At 44.2% G+C, this 27,120-nt stretch overlaps 1 protein-coding gene across 1 annotated transcript in view; it reads right to left on the bottom strand.

Moving 5' to 3' along the window:
• The window catches only part of aifm4 (apoptosis inducing factor mitochondria associated 4), a 160,734-nt gene that overhangs the window by 5,062 nt on the left and 128,552 nt on the right, over positions 1–27,120 (bottom strand). Inside the window, exons 12-17 of the mRNA XM_070857165.1 lie at positions 20,888–21,001; positions 20,429–20,502; positions 20,257–20,320; positions 20,064–20,140; positions 9,358–9,475; positions 3,986–4,084 (exon numbers count right to left, since the gene is read on the bottom strand). Of these exons, the coding sequence (XP_070713266.1) occupies positions 3,986–4,084; positions 9,358–9,475; positions 20,064–20,140; positions 20,257–20,320; positions 20,429–20,502; positions 20,888–21,001 (546 nt within the window). The remainder of the gene's footprint in view (positions 1–3,985; positions 4,085–9,357; positions 9,476–20,063; positions 20,141–20,256; positions 20,321–20,428; positions 20,503–20,887; positions 21,002–27,120) is intronic.

Raw genomic sequence — 27,120 nt, 5'->3', positions numbered from 1 at the left:
AAACAATAAGTGGGTGTGTCTTGCTCCACAGAGACCTATCTCGCCTCTGCGATGGTTGAAGCAAAGAAACTAGGGAATAGAAAAAGCTAACTGCAATTATACCGCTCCAAACTGGCTTTTAACATCTCAGTTTCGGTCCTTTCACACTTGGTATGTTCGCATGCTTTTAATCAATTTTACCTTTTAGGCAGGTGTAGCACGTGAACTGTTAACTTCAGACATTTGGATGGATTTTGCCACCTCCTAATATTTGACTTGCCGAACAAATAGTTTGTTCCTTATTGTGCAAACTTTACATGCACCAAACATTTCAAGGACAGGAGACAATCTCAAATGCAATTAACTTGTAGGAGACAAGGAGACCAGGGATGTTAGGTAACCCTCATAGAAATGTATATTTTTGTATATATTGAGGGGGAAATTGCAGTCAGGCTTCCTTCGGACAAACGCCTCCGACCCCCAAAAATGTTACGAAAATACCCGGTGGTCCCGGAGGAACGTAGGATTCTGGTTGGAGGTCTCCATTCGCTGTGCAGCGCACGGGAATATGTCCTCCAGGTACATATGCGTATCCTGGGATCACGTGGGCCTGGACCACCAATCACTATGTAATATTCTCATTGATAATGGGAACTCCGTTTGTACGAACTCCCCTTACTGTTAATGGGAATACCCCCAAAAAACACAGAAATAAAGCAAAATAAATGAACAGCTCACATATTTAAAATTAATTGAAACTGAATGTAATTAAATGTTAGAAAAAAATATATTTTTCTGAATTAAAAATTTTTTATAATAGGGCTAAAAATAAACGTACCTTAATGGATAGAGTTTATAATATAAATATAAGTGATTACATTAAATTTTTCTATGTTTTAAAACTCTTAAGCTGGTAAAAGTAGGCTATGCGCCTTTTTTCACCAGGCGTAAGAGTTTGGAGGACATTCGCTGGGCATGAGTTGGGCAAATAGCCCAATCTCACCCGCGCGGATGTCCTTCCTGCGGGAATGCATTGGATCTGTCAAAGAAATATTGACAGATCAGTAAAGCCGGTTCTCGGCACATGCACATTGCGCGCCGAGAACCAACATTTGCGAGGCCGCTTCGGGGGCATGCGCACTTCGTACGGACCCGGCGAAGCCGCCATTTTCGGCACAATAATTATGCAGTTGTGTTAACGCAGGCACCAGGAAATAGGTCCACTTTAAAATCATGGAATCATGGAATGGTTACAGCATGGAAGAAAGCCATTCGGCCCGTCGAGCCCATGTGGCTCTCTGCAAGAGCACCTCCGCTAGTCTCACTCTCCGCCCTTTCTCCGTAGCCCAGAGTTCTCTTTAAAATTTGCAATATATTGACCTGTATAAAATTTAATATGAAAAAGATGCAAACTAGAGATTTTAAGGTCTGAAAGAGGGCGCTGCTTCCATCACATGTCGACTCTTTCAATTTTATATTTCAAATATTTATAATCCCTTACCCTTGACATAATTCTGATGGACTTTCACTGTACAACAACAACTTACATTTATATAGCACCTATAACGTAGTAAAATGTCCCAAAGCACTTCACAGGAGCATTATCATACAGAATTTGACATCAAGCCACACAAGGAGATATTAGAGCAGAAGAGGTAGGTTTTAAGGAGCGTCTTAAAGGAATATGGAGAGGTGGAGAGACGGAGAGGTTTAGGCAGGGAATTCCAGAACTGAAGGTATGCTCAAGAGGCCAGAATAGGAGGTGCGCAGCTATCTCGGAGGATTGTAGGGCTGGTGGAGATTAAGTGAAAGGGAGGGGCGAGGCCATTGAGGTATTTGATAACAAGGAAGAGAATTTTAAAAGCGAGACGTTGCTTAACCAGGAGACAATGTAGGTCAGCAAGCACAGGGGAGATGGGTGAATGGGACTTGTGGAGAGTTAAGACACGGACAACCGAGTTTTGGACGATCTTAAGTTTATGGGAGGTAGAATATGGGAGGCCGGCCAGGGTTGGGTTGGAATAATGAAGTCTGGAGGTAACAAATGCATAGTTGAAGGTTTCAGCAGCAGCTATTTTCCATGGCTCCAATAAACTTTGCATAATATAAATTGCATGCAATATTCTAACAGTGGCCGATTCAACATTGTGTACAAATTCAACATCACCTTGATTTTATATTCAATGCCCCTTCATATTTCTGGATGTCTGAGCATTTTCTTACAGAAAGAATTACTTGTAATATTTTTTTTTAAAGCAATAGAATCATAGAAATTTACAGCACGGAAGGAGGCCATTCAGCCAATCGTGTCTGTGCCGGCCGACAAAGAGCTGTCCAGCCTAATCCCACTTTCCAGCTCTTGGTCCGCAGCTCTGTAGGTTACGGCACTACCAGTGCATATCCAAGTACTTATTAAATGCATTGGGGGGTTCCTCCTCTACCACCATTTCAGGCTCAGACCCCCAATACCCTCTGAGTGAAAAAGATTCTCCTCAACTCCCCTCTTATCCTTCCACCAACGTTTATTATCATTTTTTTTAAGAAAGTGAGGTACCTGGATGAAAGGTGGTTAATATTTTAAACGGAAGTTGTTTCCCCATAGACTAAACAACAGGCAGTTCATTAGCTTGACTGTATATTCAGAAAGACAACTCTCACTATTGTGTTGGAAAACATTTTGATCTCGATCTATGAGGGGTGAGTAGAAGAGGGAAAGGCTTTTTAACATCACAATGAGAGGCTTTTAAAACAGAACAGACACCAAAAGGCAGACAGGCAGCAAAGTGGTGTGAGAAGATTGAAACAGCAGCAGACTGCAGGGAGAGGATGGACTCAGAACAGGATGCAGAGAAATGATTCTGTTACGTCAAGTACAAAATAAAATATGCAGAAAAATACAAGTGCAAAATATATTTAAGTCTGGACCAGATCATAAGGTAGTTTCAGCAATACACCCCTGGGTCCCACTATCTTACAAGGGGATGTAGGGTAGCACAAGCCAATTCCTATAAAAGATGTTCCGACTGTTTACAGGAGTGACTGATGCTAATGAACCAGAGTTACGGCACACCTACATTTGTAACCGCCCTGATGTATCTCATGCCCTATTATCGTCTTCTATCTATCTTCCTACCTTTAAAGATCTATGTATCTGCATCTCTAGTTCCCTCTGTTCTCTTTTCCAGTCTGGTAAGAGTCTCATTATTTAAGGTATACGCTCTTTCACTGTTTTTACGCAAAAGGTACTACTTTATTTTCCACTGCACTAAACTGCATCTACCACCTGCTGCCCACTCCACTAACTTGTCTATATTTTCCTGTAATCTCCTGCATTTCACCCTCACAGAAAGCATTGCAGTTAGGTGTATCTACATGTTAACTTTGTGATTCATATATTCAAATCCCTTGGGACATTTTACTACATTAAAGGCTCTATATAAATAAAAGTTATTATATACAAGGACATCCATGTCCCTCTGAACACCTGCATTTCCCAATCTCCCACCATTAAAAAAAATACTCTGCTTTTCTATTTTTCCTACCAAAGTGGATAATCACATTTCTCCTCATTATATTCCATTTGCCATGTTCTTGCCCACTCACTTAGCCTGTCTATATCCCCTTGAAGCCTCTTTGCATCCTCCTCACAACTTACAATCCCACCTCATCACCATCATAGGTGGTTCCTCATATGGAGGATGACTTGCTTCCACGCCAAAAAGGGATGAGTTCACAGGTGTTTCAATGAAGGACCTAATATTCCAGGTCCCGCACTACATCCTGAAGGGTGGAAGATGCCATTCCCACCCAGCTTTGTATCATCAGTAAACTTGGATATATTACATTTAGTCTCCTCATCCAAATCATTGATATAGATTGTGAATAGCTGAGGCCCAAGCACCGATCCTTGCGGTATCCCACTAGTTATTAGTAACTCGGTTTAGAAAGGCCAAACTTACTTTGGTTGGTTCTCCCAAGTTGATGTATCCCTTCAAATTACCATTACCTGCAAATCGAAGGCTCGTCCCCAAAAAAGATGTCCAGAAGAATGGCACTGTTTTGATGCCAATCTTTCTCTTCAACATGTTCAGTGCAGCAATACGACCTAAAAATAAAACAGGCCTTGAAACTGTTGACATATTGTTAGCATGGCACAATGCAGGTTAAAGGACAATGCCCCACAATTGCATCTATATAAAATACATAGATAGAAACTAGACACCTACTAGCTTATAAATAATAAACTTACAAATTCATTTAATTCAAATTCTTCCTGACCATAACCTATATGTCAAAAATCTTCATCCACTTTCGGTTACAGTTTTGGTACATTTTTGAGTCAAATTCCCCGGCCTCCCACATTATAAATTCATATGTGCACATTTATAATGGAAAGCCATGTAAACTTGTCACACTGTAATTACACCTTCCTACCAGTAGTTGCACTATCACCTCAGTTTTGCATTTCCCAGCTCCTCAGCCTACACTGCTGAGAAACCCTTATGCTCTAACCAATTTTACTTCTCTGCTTTCCAAATTGCTGCAAGTTTTTCTATTTAGCTATATAAATAATATTTAAATTAAAGTATTACATATAAAAAGGACAGAACATATGACTTTAAAATGAATACTAAATTACATTCCATTAGGTCACAATATACCCCACGCCCTAATCTTGCTTCACCTGAAAATTACACTTGGACTTGACTCCTTGGGCTAGAAATTCGTTTTTTTGGCCATAGCAACATTTCTTTTTCCACTAATCACACTGCCATTTTTAAAGGCCTAATATTCGCGGGGGGGAAAAAATCGTTAAAAATCAGCATTGCACGAAAATTCACGCTGCAAACCGCAAGTTTTCTGCAACTTATCTCCGAGGCCGATACCGCTGCGAGTTGGGCCTAGGAAGGGGAGAAAACACCAAAATTAAATTTCCCCCCCCCCAAAAAAAAAAAATCACAAAACATTCACAAGACCGCTTTTTAGCAAATTGCTGCTAAATAATTAATAAAAAATTTAACTTACCTTTTTTGCAGGTCTTCATACCTTATAGGGCCACATTACAACATAATTCTTAAAGGACAAAGAGTGTTAAAATAACAAGCCTGAAGGCTTTGTGTCTCAATGCGAGGAGCATTCGTAATAAGGTGGATGAATTAACTGCGCAAATAGCTATTAACGGATATGATGTAATTGGGATTACAGAGACATGGCTCCAGGGTGACCAAGACTGGGAACTCAACATCCAGGGGTATTCAATATGCAGGAAGGATAGACAGTAAGGAAAAGGAGGTGGGGTAGCATTGCTGGTTAAAGAGGAGATTAACGCAATAGTAAGGAAGGAAGGCCATTAGCTTGGATGATGTCTAATCTGTATGGGTAGAATTGCGGAATACCAAAAGGGCAAAAAACGCTAGTGGGAGTTGTGTACAGACCACCAAACAGTAGTAGTGAGGTTGGGGATGGCATCAAACAGGAAATTAGGGAAGCGTGCAATAAAGCTACAGCAGTTATCATGGGTGACTTTAATCCAAATATAGACTAGGCTAACCAAACTGGTAGCAATACGGTGGAGGAGGATTTCCTGGAGTGTATAAGGGATGGTTTTCTAGATCAATATGTCGAGGAACCAACTAGAGAGCAGGCCATCCTAGACTGGGTGTCGCGTAATGAGAGAAGATTAATTAGCAATCTTGTTGTGTGAGGCCCCTTGGGGAAGAGTGATCATAATATGGTAGAATTCTTCATTAAGTTGGAGAGTGACACAGTTAATTCAAAGACTAGGGTCCTGAACTTAAAGAAAGGTAACTTCGATGGTATGAGATGTGAATTGGCTAGGATAGACTAGTGAATGATACTTAAAGGGTTGACGGTGGATAGGCAATGGCAGACATTTAAAGATCACATGGATGAACTTCAACAATTGTACATCCCTGTCTGGCATAAAAATAAAATGGAGAAGGTGGCTCAACCGTGGCTAACAAGGGAAATTAGGGATAGTGTTAAATCCAAAGAAGAGGCAAATACATTGGCCAGAAAAAGAAGCAAACCTGAGGACTGGGAGAAATTTAGAATTCAGCAGAGGAGGATAAAGAGTTTAATTAGGAATGGGAAAATAGAGTACGAGAGGGAACATAAAAACTGACTGCAAAAGCTTCTATAGGTATGTGAAGAGAAAAATTAGTGAAGACAAATGTAGATCCCTTGCAGTCAGAATCAGGTGAATTTATAATGGGGAACAAAGAAATGGCAGACCAATTGAACAAATACTTTGGTTCTGTCTTCACTAAGGAAGATACAAATAACCTTCCAGAAATACTAGGGGACCGAGGGTCTAGCAAGGAGGAGGAACTGAAGGAAATCCTTATTAGTCTGGAAATTGTGTTAGGGAAATTGATGGGCTTGAAGACAGATAAATCCCCAGGGTCAGATAGTCTGCATCCCAGAGTACGTAAGGAAGTGGCCCTAGACCCTAGAAATAGTGGATGCATTGGTGGTCATTTTCCAACATTCTATGGACTTTGGATCAGTTCCTATTGATTGGAGGGTGGCTAATGTAACCCCACTTTTTAAAAAAGGAGGGAGAGAAAACAGGGAATTATAGACCGGTTAGCCTGACATCGGTAGTGGGGAAAATGTTGGAATCAATTATTAAAGATGAAATAGCAGTGCATTTTGGAAAGCAGTGACAGGATCGGTCCACGTCAGCATGGATTTATGAAAGGGAAATCATGCTTGACAAATCTTCTGGAATTTTTTGAGGATGTAACTAGTAGAGTGGACAAGGGAGAACCAGTGGATGTGGTGTATTTAGACTTTCAAAAGGCTTTTGACAAGGTTCCACACAAGAGATTGGTGTACAAAATTAAAGCACATGTTATTGGGGGTAATCTACTGCTGTGGATAGAGAATTGGTTGGCAGACAAGAAGCAGAGAGTCGGGATAAACAGGTCCTTTTCAGAATGGCAGGCAGTGACTAGTGGGGTGCCACAGGGCTCACTGCTGGGACCCCAGCTATTTACAATGATTTGGATGAAGGAATTGAGTGTAATATCTCCAAGTTTGCAGATGACACTAAACTGGGTGGCGGTGTGAGCTATGAGGAGGACGCTAAGAGGCTGCAGAGTGACTTGGACAGGTTAGGTGAATGGGCAAATGCATGGCAGATGCAGTACAATGTGGATAAATGTGAGGTTATCCACTTTGGGGTCAAAAACACGAAGGTAGAATATTATCTAAATGGCGGCAGATTAGGAAAAGGGGAGGTGCAACAAGACCTGGGTGTCATGGTACATCAATCATTGAAAGTTGGCATGCAGGTACAGCAGGTGGTGAAGAAGGCAAATGGTATGTTGGCCTTCATAGCTAGGGGATTTGAGTATAGGAGCAGGGAGGTCTTACTGCAGTTGTACAGGGCCTTGGTGAGGCCTCACTTGGAATATTGCATTCAGTTTTGGTCTCCTAATCTGAGGAAGGACGTTCTTGCTATTGAGAGTGCGCAGCGAAGGTTTACCAGACTGATTCCCGGGATGGCTGGACTGACATATGAGGAGAGACTGAATCGAATGGGCCTTTATTCACTGGAGTTTAGAAGGATGAGCGGGGATCTCATAGAAACATATAAAATTCTGACGTGACTGGACAGGTTAGATGCAGGAAGAATGTTCCCGATGTTGGGGAAGTCCAGAACTAGGGGACACAGTTTAAGGATAAGAGGTAAGCCATTTAAGACTGAGATGAGGAGAAACTTCTTCACTCAGAGTTGTTAATCTGTGGAATTCCCTACCGCAGAGTGTTGTTGATGCCAGTTCATTGGATATATTCAAGAGGGAGTTAGATATGGCCCTTACGGCTAAAGGGATCAAGGGGTATGGAGAGAAAGCAGGAAAGGGATACTGAGGTGGATGATCAGCCATGATCTTATTGAATGGTGGTGCAGGCTCGAAGGGCAGAATGGCCCACTACTGCAACTTGTTTCTATGTTTCTATGAAATACCGCCGAAAAACCGCGGTTGGGGAATTTCCAGCCCCTTGTGTGCAATGCAATAATATAAAAGTTCATGTTGAATCATTCAAGATTTTCATAGTATTTATCAGTAATGTTCAGTAGTGTCAGAGTGCAGCATGGTGGGTTTCTATGAAACAATATCCTGTTCCCTTAGGATGCAATGTTGGCTCACGTTAACAGCCTTTTTATAAAAATAATTCTGATGAAATAAAAGTGGAAAGAAAGGTTTATTCTAAATAAACCAAAACAAATTAGTCAACAACTCTATTATTTTAATATCATGCGACTACGAGGATGGTTGACAGTGAACTAGATGTACCCTTGTCTTTTTTTAAATCTAGCAACTCCTACGTCCTATGTTCCTAAGTTGTACAGGTAGTTTTGACAGTGACATGTTCCGTGGCTTTTAATCCAGCATCAATTGTGGAGGCAGCCCCCCTGCCCCACAGGCAAGTACCAGTGAAAGCAAAGATATGGTTTTAAGCTTTGAAACAAAAATGTACATCCTTTATGTTAAAGGGAATAAATAAATATTGTATTCCTTGGCCTTCATTTCAATAGGGCAAAAACATGTATATATGTTACACAATGGGAAATCTTCACATTTGCTCCAGTCCAAAGCTTGCCTTTTAGAGACCCACCACAATGGGCCTGATGGAGAAGGACAAAATTGGATGATTTATCAGACAGCTTGATCCCTCTGCCCAACTATCGCTAATGTAACCAGAGATCACCATCCTACCGAACCGCAGCATTCAACAGCTCGGATTTTGATCATATTTTTTACATTCAGCATAATGGTTGCAAATGCTGGCTAATTGAGCAAGTTTTCAATTTTGATAATCAGCGCCAGCATCAGCAGCTCAAGACTATCTGCACTCCTCGAACAATCTGCCTAAATGGCATTCTGAGAAGAGCACACTCGACTGCAGCAGTTACCTTTGCGAACTCTTCAAATGACAATGTCATCAGGGGTATGGGCCAAAGGCAGGTATATGGAATCCGGTCGCAAATCAGCCACAATCTCATTGAATGGCGGAACAGGTTCAAGGGGCTGAATGGCCTACTCCTGTTCCTCATTAGTGTTGAAATTTGGAGAATTTCTGGGGGGAGCGGGCGGGGAGGGGCAGTGCGATTCTGCCCAATAGGAACTGGGTTGAAACTGGACAATCTTATTTTGGTTTGTACTCTGAGCCTACAGCGTGAGCTATCCGATAAAAATCAGCTGTACTTAAGCCTAAATCTTTGTCAATATAATATTTTTAAACACCATAAATAGGCCAAATGACCTCCCACTGTGCTAGAAAATAGCAAAAGAAATAAGGCAGGAAAGTCTTCACTTAACATTGCAATTTGAAAAACCAAGTTACCTTGCATATGAGCCATTTGCCAGTGACTAATATTAACATTCTTGTTATTGTTCATTGATAGTGGGAATAAAGTAATGTCCCCAGCCGCAAATACTTTAGCAACATTTGTCCGCATGTACTGAAACAAAGCCAAAAACAAAAATACGGATAATTACATTCCAAATCACAACATTATTTTAAACCTGCCACAATGTTCCACACAATTCACTTTCTGCACCAGCCATATTTAACTGGCCTTTTTCTTAATATGAACAGCCTTTAGATTCTTCAGTCCCAAATATAGTGCACCATCAATGGAAGCATTTTTCACTTATTTTGCTAAAATTGTACTATTGGTAACACACCGTGGCCGGAAGGCTGGTGTAATGAATGTTCCCAGACTCGGATTCATCACTACAATGAGAAGTGATACAATTTTAATATCAAAGCCTTTCATTTCAATAAACCCAAGGTGACCTTTCCCTTTAGAAAGGTGAAGGTGGCATCAGGCATCATGAACACTCAGGAATGACAGTTAGCAGATGTAGCCATTCAAGCTGCTAGAATTCAATGGGCAAGAACAAACAAGGAGAGGAAGCATAATGGAGATTTTAAAAAGATGTCAGAAAGTGGTTTTCAGATTGTAAATCACCTTAACCACGCCAGCTCCAGTCATAGTAACAATTTTGCGTGTGCATCTTGGCTATCACTCTGTACCTACAGCCTGTATTCTTCTCCTGCTTAGGCCCTTTTGCTAGTTCTCCTCCTCTTTCTCTCACCCAACGGTGTCTCTTTTCACCTCCCACTTTTCTAGTGTTAGGTTTTCCCGATCACTCCTCCTCAGCCTAACTTGTCTCCTGCTATCATCCCAGGCTTGAATCCCTTTACAGCAAATCTGATACTTCCCTTTCTGCCTCCCTTTGCAATTTTCATCAGGACAATCACGGCATGCATCTCACTGAACCTTCCAAAGTGGCAACCCAAATTGACCCATCCTTCACCCGTGGCAAAGATCTTGCCTGAAGCATTCCTCAGTTCTTCAAACTTCCTACCCATTCTGTTCACCTTCTTTACTGTTGCCTACCCAGCTCCTGCTAGATCAGCAAGTGTCACTCCGCTCTGCATTTCCCTTCATAACATTTTTGCGAATAAGACACTTGCGTTTCATAATCTCATGGTGGATGATTCCATTAAAAGCATAGCATGGCTCATACTCATCTTCCCCTTTTCTGAGATCTCCCCTCTTTCCACTATTTGCTCAATCATCACTAAGGGCTAGACTTTCCACTTTTTTTGCATCGATACCACCCACTTAATGTCCATTTTACTGCTGAGATGAGGTATAACGCTCAGATATTGCCCATTTAGGCACAAAATGGAAAATAACGGCCACTTATCACTCACTTATCGGCCAGCATTACTTTCGGCATGTACTTCATGCCGAGTAATTATCATACCACCCGCCCACTTTTTTTTGTCGTAAAGATCAGAATTGCCGAAACTAACGCCCAAAATATCGTTGAGCGTTACTTTTGGCACCTCACACACATATCGCCGAAAAAACGCTGTGAAAAAGTTGCTCTCATCTGAACTAATCATAGCGGTATGGACGGCATTTTGTAAATCGCAGGTCGCTTCATTTAAAAGGCTGCTTCAACTTCTGGGGAGTTTTGATGTACTCTGGAGCTCTTTTAGAAACATAGAAACATAGAAAATAGGTGCAGGAGTAGGCCATTCGGCCCTTCTAGCCTGCACCGCCATTCAATGAGTTCATGGCTGAACATTCAACTTCAGTACCCCATTCCTGCTTTCTCGCCATACCCCTTGATCCCCCTAGTAGTAAGGACCTCATCTAACTCCTTTTTGAATATATTTAGTGAATTGGCCTCAACAACTTTCTGTGGTAGAGAATTCCACAGGTTCACCACTCTCTGGGTGAAGAAGTTCCTCCGCATCTCGGTCCTAAATGGCTTACCCCTTATCCTTAGACTGTGACCTCTGGTTCTGGACTTCCCCAACATTGGGAACATTCTTCCTGCATCTAACCTGTCTAACCCCGTCAGAATTTTAAATGTTTCTATGAGGTCCCCTCTCATTCTTCTGAACTCCAGTGAATACAAGCCCAGTTGATCCAGTCTTTCTTGATAGGTCAGTCCCGCCATCCCGGGAATCAGTCTGGTGAACCTTCGCTGCACTCCCTCAATAGCAAGAATGTCCTTCCTCAGGTTAGGAGACCAAAACTGTACACAATACTCCAGGTGTGGCCTCACCAATGCCCTGTACAACTGTAGCAACACCTCCCTGCCCCTGTACTCAAATCCCCTTGCTATGAAGGCCAACATGCCATTTGCTTTCTTAACCGCCTGCTGCACCTGCATGCCAACCTTCAATGACTGATGTACCATGACACCCAGGTCTCTTTGCACCTCCCCTTTTCCTAATCTGTCACCATTCAGATAATAGTCTGTCTCTCTGTTTTTACCACCAAAGTGGATAACCTCACATTTATCCACATTATACTTCATCTGCTATGCATTTGCCCACTCACCTAACCTATCCAAGTCGCTCTGCAGCCTCACAGCATCCTCCTCGCAGCTCACACTGCCACCCAACTTAGTGTCATCCGCAAATTTGGAGATACTACATTTAATCCCCTCATCTAAATCATTAATGTACAGTGTAAACAGCTGGGGCCCCAGCACAGAACCTTGCAGTACCCCACTAGTCACTGCCTGCCATTCTGAAAAGTACCCATTTACTCCTACTCTTTGCTTCCTGTCTGACAACCAGTTCTCAATCCATGTCAGTACACTACCCCCAATCCCATGTGCTCTAACTTTGCACATCAATCTCTTGTGTGGGACCTTGTCGAATGCCTTCTGAAAGTCCAAATATACCACATCAACTGGTTCTCCCTTATCCACTCTACTGGAAACATCCTCAAAAAATTCCAGAAGATTTGTCAACATGATTTCCCTTTCACAAATCCATGCTGACTTGGACCTATCATGTCACCTCTTTCCAAATGCACTGCTATGACATCCTTAATAATTGATTCCATCATTTTACCCACTACCGATGTCAGGCTGACCGGTCTATAATTCCCTGTTTTCTCTCTCCCTCCTTTTTTAAAAAGTGGGGTTACATTGGCTACCCTCCACTCCATAGGAACTGATCCAGAGTCAATGGAATGTTGGAAAATGACTGTCAACGCATCCACTATTTCCAAGGCCACCTCCTTAAGTACTCTGGGATGTAGTCCATCAGGCCCTGGGGATTTATCGGCCTTCAATCCCATCAATTTCCCCAACACAATTTCCCGGCTAATAAGGATTTCCCTCAGTTCCTCCTCCTTACTAGACCCCCCGACCCCTTTTATAACCGGAAGGTTGTTCGTGTCCTCCTTCGTGAATACCGAACCAAAGTACTTGTTCAATTGGTCCGCCATTTCTTTGTTCCCCGTTATGACTTCCCCTGATTCTGACTGCAGCGGACCTACGTTTGTCTTTACTAACCTTTTTCTCTTTACATATCTATAGAAACTTTTGCAATCCGTCTTAATGTTCCCTGCAAGCTTCTTCTCATACTCCATTTTCCCTGCCCTAATCAAACCCTTTGTCCTCCTCTGCTGAGTTCTAAATTTCTCCCAGTCCCCAGGTTCGCTGCTATTTCTGGCCAATTTGTATGCCACATCCTTGGCTTTAATACTATCCCTGATTTCCCTTGATAGCCACGGTTGAGCCACCTTCCCTTTTTTATTTTTATGCCAGACAGGAATGTACAATTGTTGTAGTTCATCCATGCGGTCTCTAAATGTCTGCCATTGCCCATCCACAGTCAACCCCTTAACTATCATTCGCCAATCCATCCCAGCCAATTCACGCCTCATACCTTCAAAGTTAGCCTTCTTTAAGTTCTGGACCATGGTCTCTGAATTAACTGTTTCATTCTCCATCCCAATGCAGAATTCCACCATATTATGGTCACTCTTCCCCAAGGGGCCTCGCACAACGAGATTGCTAATTAATCCTCTCTCATTACATAACACCCAGTCTAAGATGGCCTCCCCCCTAGTTGGTTCCTCGACATATTGGTCTAAAAAACCATCCCTTATGCACTCCAGAAAATCCTCCTCCACCGTATTGCTTCCAGTTTGGTTAGCCCAATCTATGTGCATATTAAAGTCACCCATTATAACTGCTGCACCTTGTGATTTGAACATCTGAACAAACATCTTATTATATTGTGGATGATTGGAATTTAATTTAGGTGTCTTCGTGGGAAAATTTATTGTTTGTGAACAATCGGTATAATACCGATAGTTATTGGAATGGTGCCTGTCATTTCTCAGCCTGTCTTGATGACTATGCACATGCTGCAGACTAAGACTTGCCAGACTGCTGAGGAGGACGAAACCTTACACCCCATGCATTTACAAGGAGAAGCAGTCTTACCTGAACTTGCCAATAACACGTGCCTTAGGAAACTGCGTTTCCACAAAGAGATTATCAGTGAGATATGCCAGCTCATCGGGGGAGATGTGCAGCCTGCTAGCACCATCAGGACCGCACTGTCCGTCGAGGTCAAGGTCACGGTCACCACGGCACTTTCCTTCTGTGCATCGGGTTCCTTTCAGGCCTCAGCTGGCGACATTTGCGCTATATCTCAGTATGCCACACATTGCTGCATTCGACAGGTCACGGACGCCCTTTACGCACACAGGATGGATTTTATCAGCTTCCCTATGACCAGGGAAGCTCAGACTGAGAGGGCTTTAGGATTCTGCCGAATTGCTAACTTCCCCAAGGTGCAGGGAGCAATAGGCTGTATGCACATCGCCATGCGGGCACCTTTTCAGGATGCAGAGGTTTTTCGGAACCGAAAGTGATTCCACTCCCTGAATGTGCAACTTGTTGACGACCACCAGTAAATTATTATGGCAGTGAATGCAAAATTTCCAGGCAGCATCCATGATGCTCACATCCTGCGTGAGAGCGCTGTATCTGACGTGTTTACCAGTCGGCCACAAGGTCAATGCTGGATGCTTGGTGACAAAGGATATGGCCTCGCCACCTGGCTGATGACCCCCTGCGTAACACCCACACAGAAGCCGAGAAGCGACACAATGAGAGCCACAGAACCACATGCAATATCGTTGAGAAAACCATTGGATGCCTGGACTACTCAGGAGGTGAGCTACAATACCACCCTCAGCAGGTAGCTCAATTCGCGGTGGTGTGCTCTATGCTGCACAACTTGGCTATCAGAAGGGGACAAGAATTGCCAGAAGGGACTGCCGGTCCTCCTCAGGAGAGAGAAGAAGAGTAGGACGAGGAAAGGTGAATGCTGACCTCGGACCAATCAGGCTGATGCTGAAACCATATCCCCGCCCCCCTCTAGACTGCAGGAAAGGGCCCGTGGTGGCTACATAGCTGCAAGACTCTTACGTCAGCAGCTCATGAATGAGTGCTGTGCTTGAAATAACATTGGTGGTATTTACAAAGCTGCAACACTGCTGTGTCTGCAGCTCATACAGCAATGGTGTGCATCACATTGGTGACAGTTAAAAGTTTAAGTTGATTCAAGTTAAGTGTAATTATACCCTTTCATGTTAAGGAATCACCAGTGTGTAATGGTACAGCTATCTGAGACCTGAGACAACGTGCAACAAGGTTTTGTTAAATAAAAAACATTTAATGAGAACATTTGTATGAAATCATAATTATAACTAAAAAACAGCCCACAACAAATTTATAACATTTAGATCGATCAAATAGTCAACATTTCCAACAACACAGAACACAAATGCAAACCAATAAGGTAGCCCCCTCCCTGCTTCCCCCAAACCTCCCAACAAAATAGCAGCAACATAAAAATATGACCAAGACAACATTTGCGGCCATGCACCCCACTTTCCTCCCCATCCCCACCCCCAGCTGCTTCTCCTCACCCTTACCCCTTACCCTCCTGACTCCAAGCCGCCTGGCCGAGCAGCTCTTCAGGCACTGCTTCATTGAGGAAGAGGATTACAGAACCGCTGGTTGGACAGATACGGGAGAGGACGGTCCCGAGGTGGGAACGTGCTCAGAGCCAGAAGCAAGTTCATCCTCCTGGCTCTCCTGTCAGTGGCAATGGGGGTGCGGCACCTTGGGGTCCAGTGCTGTGCTCCGGGACCACTGGGAGGCCTCTGCCACCAATGTTCCTGGCTATCACCTCCAGGGCCTCCGCCATCCACGGCACATACTCCATCATGGTGGCGGACATGTTGGCCAGCTGTTGGGATATGCCCCCGATTGTCTGTAGGATCTGCTGATCGAGGTCAACACTCCTCCTGGACAAGTCTACCATGTCCCCGCTCAGATCTGCCACTCGTGGAGCAGACCTGCTGCGTTTAACCAACCTCCGCTTGGTCGACGCTGTCCTGGAGACACCCCGGGTGCCCTGTGGCAAGGTGCTTGGGCCTGGTACCTCCATGGTGGAGGTGAGAATGGCCACAGGAGCACTAGATGTCTTTGGTGTGGACTGCATAATAAGAGCTTGGCGATGCAGGCTCCTCAAAGTTGGCACTGTCATCCGTGGAGAAGGGACCCAGCAGATCCATGGGCACAAATCAGGGCTCCTCAGCACCAGATGGAGGATCGTCTGGCGAGTCCAGCCCTGCGCCTGCACCTTCTGGGCTCAGTGGTGTTGCATGGGGCCACGCTGCTGGCTGAGCTGCAAAACATAAATGAAGTTATTAGAGGAGAAGGGGGTGCTAGGGTCACAAGGTGATTCCAGCACTACACACAGCATATGCACAACAAAAGCACCACCGCTATCAAAATCATCACAGACATCACATTTCATGATCATCACCAAATTCTGCATTGCAATGATTCTCATGAAGGCATCATTATTTAGAGAACACTTTTATCATTCATCAATCATATATTATTGGTCGGGTATGAGTGGGTATGGCATCTATTGACTTTACATCATGCAATAGTGTATACTTTACTTACGTGGCATCACATCAAGTTCAGCAGCTGCTTGCGTGGCCGACCGGGGTTGGGTCCCCACTAGTGCCAGCACCCGCTCCTCAATGTCGGTGAGGTCGCTGATGACTGGTGACTTGCCACCCGTTCGCCTCTGCTCGGCCCTATTCCTCGAAAGCTTCTTCTGTAAAAGGTAACACCCGCACGACATGGCATGAGATCATTGCGTGAGATGATTACTAGGTACTGTCACAGAGACTGATAAAACACATAACTGACAGATGTAATCATAATTATTATGAAAATTATCATTCTTTACCTAAAGACATGCACCGTGAACACAGGCTTTGAGTAAAACATTCCCGGTTTAAGTGCAAGACATCATATCTGATTTTAATCACTCATTACACTTACAATTCAAATTATATAAATATATAAGTACATGTAAATAAATGTAATACTTACTCTGGTGGATCCGACAAGGACGTTCCAGCGCTTGCGGCACTAGTTGCCCTCATACACCTCGTTGGTCGCCAACGAGACCACCTCGGCTATGTCGGCCCATATCCTCTGGTAGACCTTTGGGGTGGGCTTCATATGCCCACCCTGGGTCAATTGACCTCAGCGTGACTCAGCCGCCTGCATGAGGGAGGCCATTTGCCTTGACGAGAATCTCCTTGCACTTTTTCGTCCTTCCAACTGTTCCTCTGCCACCTCACTGCTTTCGCCAGCGTCAGTCTCCACCATGTGCTGTGTCGCCTCCTCCATCCCTTCCATTGTAAAAAAAAATTTCCGCAAAAAGCTCGGTGGGAACAATGTTATTTGTGCTCTGAATTCTTTTTGCTGCTTGAAAATCTCCCTCCTACCTCCCAAAACAGCCAAACAAGCACACACCACTCTCACACACACTTTCAGTTCCTCTCGGCTCCCTCTCTCGCTCCCCTCTTCTGCGCATGTAATGAAGACCCCTGACCTCCTGAAACATGAGAAACGACCGTTGCCATGCTGTTGCTATGGACGCCGACACTTCACGGCAGAAGATCAAAACATTTTTACATTAACGCCCATTTCAGATCGCTCGCGGTAACACCCATTTTATAAAATGGAAAGTTGGGGTTTTGAAAATGGGCGATAATCTGGCGATCTCTAGACCCATATTTACCGCCCACGCTGGAAATAACTCCCATTTTTGGCCGATCTGTACAAAAGTGGAAAGTCTAGTCCCAAGTCTCTCTTAGGCCTCTTACCTTATTCTTCTGGCTCCTTCAGCCACCCGATCCTCCTTCATTGCTCTCATTCAAAATCCTCATTGTTTAACATCTTCCCAAGTCCAATGCCAACTTCCTGCTCAAGACGTCCTCCCTTCTTGTTCCCAGAACGTGACTTCTCAACCTTGGTTATTTTACTTTGTATTTTAATTCCCCTAGCTCCTTCTCCTCTAATTGCACTGTTCTCTTGTCCTCCCTCAACCTCGCCCTTTATATTCACTCCCCACTTGTATTGTTGGCCATCTCCTTGACTATCATTTCTCAAGCCTCTTTGTATCTCAGAATTACTAATAAAGCTATCTCTGAAACTGGTCTCTCTTTCCCTCTCACCCCCTACCACACTTTATCCTCACTATTCACACCTGGAAAAACCTTTCCCCAGCTCTCACACATCACTTTCTAATTCCTGACTATCCCTCCTCCCAACTTTTCCCCTCCCTCCACCCAAGCTTTGCTGCTCATAACTTGCTTAGATGCTCCCTCATCGCTGCCTTCGATGCCCATATTCCCATCAAACCAATCACTGTTTCCCACTCTCGTCACTCCCCCAGCCCAGTCTCCACCTCAACTCTCTCATGCCCAAGGGGTGCAAACGTTAACGTTTAACGCACACAACTGTCTTATCAATTTCCAGATCTGGGTTGATCATGTCAAGCATTATCTCCTCCCCCTCAGCCAAATCTGCCTACTATTCCAGTATTATCCCAAGCTTCTCTTCTCCCTGACTAGCCACCTCTTTACCTTTTCTCCTCCGTTCCATCTACCTACATGCCAAAACACTGCGTGAGGAGCTCATGGATTTTTTCACATCCAAGATGAACCATCTGCACAGATACTACCACTGATTCCTCACCATCCCCCTCCCCCCCCCCCCCACCCCACCACCCACCTCCAAGCCTCAGCCCCCACCCTCCATCATGACTCCTGCCCACAAACTCTGAGCCCTTGCCTCTGGAATGTCTCTATCTCTTCTGTTGATCTCTCCATCATGTAATCCATGCTCTTGATCCCTTTCCCCTCAACTCTAGCTCACTCATTTCCTTTCCGAGCCGATTCCCTTTCTTCACCCATCATCCTTCTCCCCTTCCGAAACGTTTGCCACAATCCCCTTTCATAAAAGACACTCTTGACCGATGTGCCCTTATCTAATGGTCTCATCTCCAACCTTTCTTTTCTCGCTAAGGTCTGTGAAAGTGTCGTCACCTCCAAACTCCAACTCCATGGCCAAATGTCCCCCACCATCCTGCTAGAACCCACCAGTCCATCTTTCTTCCCTCTTACAGCACTGAAATGACTTTTGCCAAAATCTCAAATGGCATCCTTTGTGACTGTGATCATGCTGCATTATCTCTCCTGGAACTTTTTGCAGCATTTGACATTGTAAAGCAGGCCATCTTCCTGAAATACCTCTCCACCACCATCCAAAACCATGGGACTGCCAAAGCATAGTTTCATTCCTACCATAGCCAGTGGAACTCCAGTAATGGCTTCCCTCTGCCCCCATATTGTCACCTCTGGTTCTATCCTTAGCCCTCTCCTCTTCTTGATCTATATGCAGCCCCTTAGTGATGACAGCTTCAAGCACAGGATTAGCTTGTACATGTCTGCCACTCTACCACTACCCTCGACCACCTCCATGGTGTCAGACTGCTTATCCAAAATAAAGTCCTGGATGCACCACAAACTCCTCCAACTCAATATCACAAAGACTGAAGCTGTTATCTGTCCTCCCCCCTCGACAAACTACTCTCTTGCCACCGATTCCATCCTGTTCCCTGGCCATTCTCTCACATTAAACCAGACCACTCATAATAATCAATATCTATCTAAGCTTTAAGCCATACACCCTATCCATCACCAAGACTGTTTACTTCAATCTCTGTAACACTGCCAACTTTCATCCCTTACGTTAGCCACTGAAACCATTACACGTGCCTATCACTTCCAGACTCAAATATTCCAACACCGCTACACTGACCACCTATCCTCCATCCTTCATAAACTCCAACTTGTCCAAAGTTCTGCCACTTGTGTTCGATCTTGCACTAAATCTCATTCACCCCCATCCTCGCTAACCTTTACTGGCTCAGTGTCCCCCAACATGTACATCCCTACACAGCCTTGCAAGAAATAAATTAAGAATCTCCCATCTTCCAGGATATAGATAGATCCTAGATTTATAAAAAATCCCGAATCTCTTTCCTGAGGAAATCCTCTATTTTGGTTTCTCCATGCGTCAGATGATGTACATTACAGAAGAAGCCCCGCAAAATATCCTGGACATTTGGGGCTAGCTTGCATCCATGTGGGGAGAGAAAATCTCAACAATAAAAGCAATGAGGAAAGCGTTACTTCATTATTTGATATAAAAAATGTTGGAGGGGTGCAGGTGAAAGAAAGGCAGACAACCATTTCATATGGAACAGGTTACCCTTTAAAAAGAGCGATACTACATTAAAAGAACTCTAGATGAAACAATCTGTACCTGATCAACGACAACTGAACCCTTCAAGTTAGTGTTTATGCCACTTCCTTTAAGAAAATGGGTCATAGGGGCCACTCCTTTCCACACGGCAGTAAGTAATTCATACAAAAGAAAAAGATAATGTGAGAACACTAGCGGTCAGAAACACCAAACGGTTCTAATCAAGCATCCAGTTAAAAAAGAATATTTATACCAATTCCCATTACACAGACATCTGCTGGGAGAACCTTTCTACTTTCGAGTACAACTTCTTTCAACTGCAAATATATGAAAAGTAATTTCTTTTTAAATAAAAGTTACAAAAATTGATAAAGATATAAGAAAACAGTTATTAATTTAAATGATTAAACATTCAATGAGTTTACCAATCCATTCTCTCCTCTTAGCTCAACGACATTATCCCGCATGTAAAACTTCACATGTTCTTTTTCAAAAGCCTGCAATGTTACAGATAAGGATTTAAAGTTAGGATACCAAGTTAAAGTTACACATTTGATGTTATTCTATTAAGTCCATCAGGACAGAGGAAGTAGTGTCAATTGATACTAAAAATTATAAACTGAGGCTAACTAGAGCAAGTTTGAGTGCTTTTCTTGACAGCAATTAAAAAACTATTAAGTGTTTTGACAATAATTAGAAGATAAAACATGGAAGGAGGGGGGGGGGGGGGGAAGGGGAGGGGAGGGAGGGTGGAGTAGAAAGTCCAAAACTGCAGTTCCCTTTCAGAACGTGGACTAATCCACCTGTTGTTTGCAGCCGTGTTATCTGTAACTTCTGAATTGTTTGCATTTCAGACATTTGAATTTCAACTTGTCAACTTAACTTCATTATAGCCGTGCTGACTTCCAACCCGAGCAAGTGTTGAAATGGGGCCTCATTGGTTCCAATCACCGACACAGACTTGGCAACATTAGCCAGATAGGAAGCTATCTCCATTCCTGGAACACGGGAGAAAAATTCTTAGGAAAAATATTAGCATGACTTCATTCTATGGAGCCGTGTGTCAGCCCTGGCTCAGTGGGCAGCACTCATTCCTCGGAGACAGAAGGTTGTGGGCTCAAGTCCCACACCAGAGACTTGCACAAAATCTAGGCCGACACTCCAGTGCAGTGCTGAGGGACTGTTGCACTGTTGGTGGGGGACAGATAGCATCCTTTGTAAGCAGGATCGAGAGTCCCACACGGCATGTTGCCCACCTGATGCCAGGGTTATAATTATTTATTATAATTAATCTTTATTGTACTGATTTTACTATTGTATATTCCTTATTGTATTATTTACAAGGTAATTTGAATTTTAAAAAACATTTTTTTTTTTAAAGTTTATTCGCCTGCGTTTATCTGCACACGCATTTTGACTGCTGCTTCAGACCTGAGCCTTTAACCTCTTTTTACACTTCCTTCTCCCGCTTTTTCTCTCTTTCCCTCAATGGTCAATATCTAATGTGTGGTAAAATTGTTGTGAAGCGCCTTGAGATGTTTTACTACGTTAAAGGCACTATATAAATAAAAGTTATTATTATATCTCAAACTGGCTTGAAAGGATATTGGAAGTGGAGGATCCAGTCATTGGGGTTCATGTTGTGACCAATATAGGAAAGAGTAGATGAGAGAGTACCAGGAGCTAGGAGGTAAATTAAAGAACAGTACATCAAGGGTTACTACCCCACTTCACTTAAAGCTGCACTTACGAAATCCCAACTGTCCAGTCTTTGGTCCTCCATTCACATCACTGATCTGCTCACACCCTCACCACCACCTTTGACACCCTAGTCCCTATTAAAATTACTCTCTCACCCTGGCCATTCTCCCTGGTATGGTCCTCATCTTCACTCCCTTAAGTCCAAATGACACAGACTTGAGCAATGTGGCAGACAACTGGTTTAGCCATTCACTGCCAGATCTGGCTGGACCACTTAATTATTGGATCCTGTTCTCGTCTGCCAAAACTGCTCACTATTCCAGGATCATTCTGGATTGCAAAGATAAACCCTGGCTTCTTTTCTTTACTACAAACCATCTTCTTAAATACCTCTCCCATCTCCTCCACCCTCACCTGCAACGACGTATGCGAGAAGCTCATGGACTTCTTTGTTTCCAAGATTGGGACCATCCAATCAGCTGCCTCTGGCACTTCCCTTCCCCTAGCCCACTGGGCCAAACTTCCTCGAAGATTCCCTCCGGCCCATCTCCAACCATCCTTTCCTCTCCAAAGTTCTTGAACGTGTAGTCGCCCCCCAAATCCGTGCCCATTTTTCCCGGAACTACATGTTTGAATCCCTCCAATCAGGTTTCCACTCCCGCCACAGTACCGAAACAGGTCTCATCAAATGGCATCCTATGTGACTGTGACAAAGGCAAACTATCCCTCCTCATCCTTCTCAACCTGTCTGCAGCCTTTGACACAGTTGGCCACTCCATCCTCCTCCAACATTTCTCCATCTTCTTCCAGCAGGTGGGACTGCACTTGCCTGGTTCCAAATCTTATCTATCTAATCATTGCCAGAGAATTACCTGCAATGGCTTCTCTTTCCACTCCCGCATCGTTAACTCTGGTGTCCCCCCAAGGATCTATCCTTAACCCCCTCCTATTTCTCATCTACATGCTGTCCCTTGGCAACATCATCTGTAAACACAGTGCCAGTTTCCATATACACGCTGATGACCCCAATTCTACCTCACCGCCACTTCTCTCGACCCCTCCTAAATTGTCAGACTGCTTGTCCGATATCCAATACTGGAACAGAAATTTCGTTTGGTTAAATATTGGGAAGTCTGAAGCCATTTTCTTCGGTCCCCGCTACAAATTCCATTCCCTAGCTATTGACTCCATCCCTCTCCCTAGCATCTGTGAGGCTGAACCAGATTATTCGCCACCTTGGTGTCAGCTTTGACCCTGAAATGAGCTTCTGACCACATATCCGCACCATAATGAAGACCGTCTATTTCCACTTCTGTAACATTGCCCGTCTCCGCCTGAGCTCGTCTGCTGCTGAAGCCCTCATCCATGCCTTTGTTACCTCTAGACTTGACCATTCCAACGCACTCCTAGCTGGCCTCCCATGTTCTACCCTCTGTAAACTTGAGGTCATCCAAAACTCTGCTGCCCATGGTCCGAACTCACACCAAGTCCCATTCACCCATCAACCGTGTGCTCGCTGACCAACACTGGCTTCCAATTAATCAACATCTCGATTTAAAAATCCCTCCATAGCCTCGCCCCTCCCTATCTCTAATCTCCACCAGCCTAACACCACCCTCAGTGCAGTGGTGAGGGAATGCCGCACTGTCACAGGTGCGGTCTTTCAGATGAGTCGTTAAAGCGATGCCCCGTCTGCTCTTTCAGGTAGACGTACAAGATCCCATGGCACTATTCTGAAGAGCAGGGGAATTACCCCTGGTGTCCTGGCAAATATTTATCCCTCAATCAGAATCACTAAAAAACAGATTATCTGGTCATTGCTGTTTGTGGGAGCTTGTTGTGCATAAATTGGCTGCCGTGTTTCTTACCTTACAACGGTGACTGCACTTCTGTAAAGCAATTTGGGACGTACTGAAAGACACTATATAAATGCTAGTTTTTAAAAATAAAAGGCAGAGTGGTTTTAATTGGGGAATTTTAACTTTCATATAGATTGGGATAAGCAAACGAACTCATGTCAGAAAAGTAGTGAATTTCTTGAGTGTGTTCAGGATATTTTTCTGCAACAATATGTATTAGAACCAACAAGAGGGCAGGCCATATTAGATTTAGTAATGAGTAATGAGCCAGATTTAATTAACAGCCTATCGGTGCACGAACATTTATCTAATACAGGTGGTACCTCTCCAGTCCGGGACTCTTTGGTTCAGCAACTTCCCTGGTCCGGCATCATTTCCGGCAGGGGGCCACGCTGTGTCCTGGGGCTGGCTGCTCCGCTTCTCTCCACTGCCTCCGGGTTGGCGCGGAGAGGGAGCGAGGAACGTGGCAGCTGACTGAGGCGCCGAAGCTGGGCCCGAGAAATGCTGCGCAGTAGCGGAAGTGCAGAAAGCAGCTGGGTCATTGTCAGCAGCGATGTCAGCAGTACCTGGTAAGTCTAGGGTACTGCTGACAACGCTAGGGTCGGCATGACCTCCAGTTGTCCGGAAAATTATCTGGTCCGGCACCGATCGGGTCCCAAGGGTGCCGCACTAGAGAGGTAAAACTGATCCGAGTTCATAGTGTTTGAAAGGTTGAATCATGAAACAACTACGAAGATTCTACAAGTGTATCCGCCTCCAGCTCCTGACAGACCGCGTTGCGGAGTTGGAGCTGAGGGTTGATTCACTCTGGAGCATCCACGATGCTGAGAATGACGTGAATAGCACGTTTAGTGAGTTGGTCATACCGCAGGTGAAGGGTCCACAGCCAGCTAGGGAATGGAAGACCAGCAGGAAGAGCAGTGCAAGGAAGGTAGTGCAGGGGTCCCCTGCGGTCATCCCCTGCAAAACAGATACACCGTTTTGAGTACTGTTGAGGGGGACAACTCATCAGGGGAGGGCAGCAGCAGCCTAGTTCATGGCACCATGGCTGGCTCTGCTGCACAGGAGGGCAGGAAAAAGAGTGGGAGAGCAATAGTGATAGGGGATTCGATTGTAAGGGGAATAGATAGGCGTTTCTGCGGCCGCAACCGAGACTCCAGGATGGTATGTTGCCTCCCTGGTGCAAGGGTCAAGGATGTCTCGGAGCGGGTGCAGGACATTCTAAAAAGGGAGGGTGAACAGCCAGTTGTCGTGGTGCACATTGGTACCAACGATATAGGTAAAAAAAGGGATGAGGTCCTACGAGATGAATTTAAGGAGCTAGGAGCTAAATTAAAATGTAGGACCTCAAAAGTAGTAATCTCAGGATTGTTACCAGTGCCACGTGCTAGTTAGAGTAGGAATCGCAGGATAGCTCAGATGAATACGTGGCTTGAGCAGTGGTGCAGCAGGGAGGGATTCAAATTCGTGGGGCATTGGAACCGGTTCTGGGGGAGGTGGGACCAGTACAAACCGGATGGTCTGCACCTAGGCAGGACTGGAACCAATGTCCTAGGGGGAGTGTTTGCTAGTGCTGTTGGGGAGGAGTTAAACTAATGTGGCAGGGGGATGGAAACCAATGCAGGGAGACAGAGGGAAACAAAAAGGAGACAAAAGCAAAAGACAGAAAGGAGATGAGTAAAAGTGGAGGGCAGAGAAACCCAAGGCAAAAAACAAAACGGGCCACTGAATGTAAAGCGGCTGGAGGAGGGGTCAAAACTAAAAATCATGGATTAAAAACTAGTATTAAAACACTCTACCTAAACGCACGCAGCATTCGAAATAAAGTAAATGAGTTGACGGCACAAATCATTACAAATGGGTATGATTTGGTGGCCATTACAGAAACGTGGTTGCAGGGTGGCCAAGACTGGGAATTAAACATACAGGGGTATCTGACGATTCGGAAAGATAGACAAGAAGGGAAAGGAGGTGGGGTAGCTCTGTTAATAAAGGATGACATCGAGGCAGTTGTGAGAGACGATATTGGCTCGAATGAAGAAAATGTTGAATCATTGTGGGTGGAGATTAGAGATAGTAAGGGCAAAAAAGTCACTGGTGAGCGTAGTTTATAGGCCCCCAAATAATAACTTCACGGTGGGGCGGGCAATAATCAAGGAAATAATGGTGGCATGTGAAAAAGGAACATCAGTAAACATGGGGGATTTTAACCGACATATCGATTGGTCAAATCAAATCGCACGGGGTAGCCTGGAGGAGGAATTCATAGACTGCATGCGGGATTGTTTCTTAGAACAGTATGTTACAGAACCTACAAGGGAGCAAGCTATCTTAGATCTGGTCCTGTGTAATGAGACAGGAATAATAAACGATCTCCCAGTAAAAGATCCTCTCGGAATGAGTGATCACAGTATGGTTGAATTTGTAATACAGATTGAGGGTGAGGAAGTAGTGTCTCAAACGAGCATACTATGCTTAAACAAAGGGGACTACAATGGGATGACGGCAGAGTTGGCTAAAGTAGACTGGAAACACAGACTAAACGGTGGCACAATTGAGGAACAGTGGAGGACTTTTAAGGAGCTCTTTCATAGTGCTCAACAAAAATATATTCCAATGAAAAAGAAGGGCGGTAAGAGAAGGGGAAACCAGCCGTGGATAACCAGGGAAATTAACGAGAGTATCAAATTAAAAACCAATGCGTATAAGGTGGCCAAGGTTTGTGGGAAAATAGAAGATTGGGAACATTTTAAACGACAGCAAAGAATGACTAAGAAAGCAATAAAGAAAGGAAAGATAGATTACGAAGGTAAACTTGCGCAAAACATAAAAACGGATAGTAAAAGCTTTTACAGATATATAAAACGGAAAAGTGACTAAAGTAAATGTTGGTCCCTTAGAAGATGAGAAGGGGGATTTAATAATGGGAAATGTGGAAATGGCTGAGACCTTAAACAATTATTTTGCTTCGGTCTTCACAGTGGAAGACACAAAAACCATGCCAGAAATTGCTGGTCACAAGAATGTGGGAAGGGAGGACCTGGAGACAATCACTATCACTAGGGGGGGGTAGTGCTGGACAGGCTAATGGGACTGAAGGTAGACAAGTCCCCTGGTCCTGATGAAATGCATCCCAGGGTATTAAAAGAGATGGCGGAAGTTATAGCAGATGCATTCGTTATAATCTACCAAAATTCTCTGGACTCTGGGGAGGTACCAGCGGATTGGAAAGCAGCTAATGTAACGCCTCTGTTTAAAAAAGGGGGCAGACAAAAGGCAGGTAACTATAGGCCAGTTAGTTTAACATCTGTAGTGGGGAAAATGCTTGAAACTATCATTAAGGAAGAAATAGCGGGACATCTAGATAGGAATAGTGCAATCAAGCAGACGCAGCATGGATTCATGAAGGGGAAATCATGTTTAACTAATTTACTGGAATTCTTTGAGGACATAACTATCATGGTGGATAGAGGTGTACCGATGGATGTGGATTTAGATTTTCAAAAGGCATTCGATAAGGTGCCACACAAAAGGTTACTGCAGAAGATAAAGGTACG

Source organism: Pristiophorus japonicus, chromosome 16 (assembly GCF_044704955.1).
Source record: "Pristiophorus japonicus isolate sPriJap1 chromosome 16, sPriJap1.hap1, whole genome shotgun sequence".
Lineage (NCBI taxonomy): Eukaryota > Metazoa > Chordata > Chondrichthyes > Pristiophoridae > Pristiophorus > Pristiophorus japonicus.
This window is presented reverse-complemented; position numbering and strand designations above follow the sequence as displayed.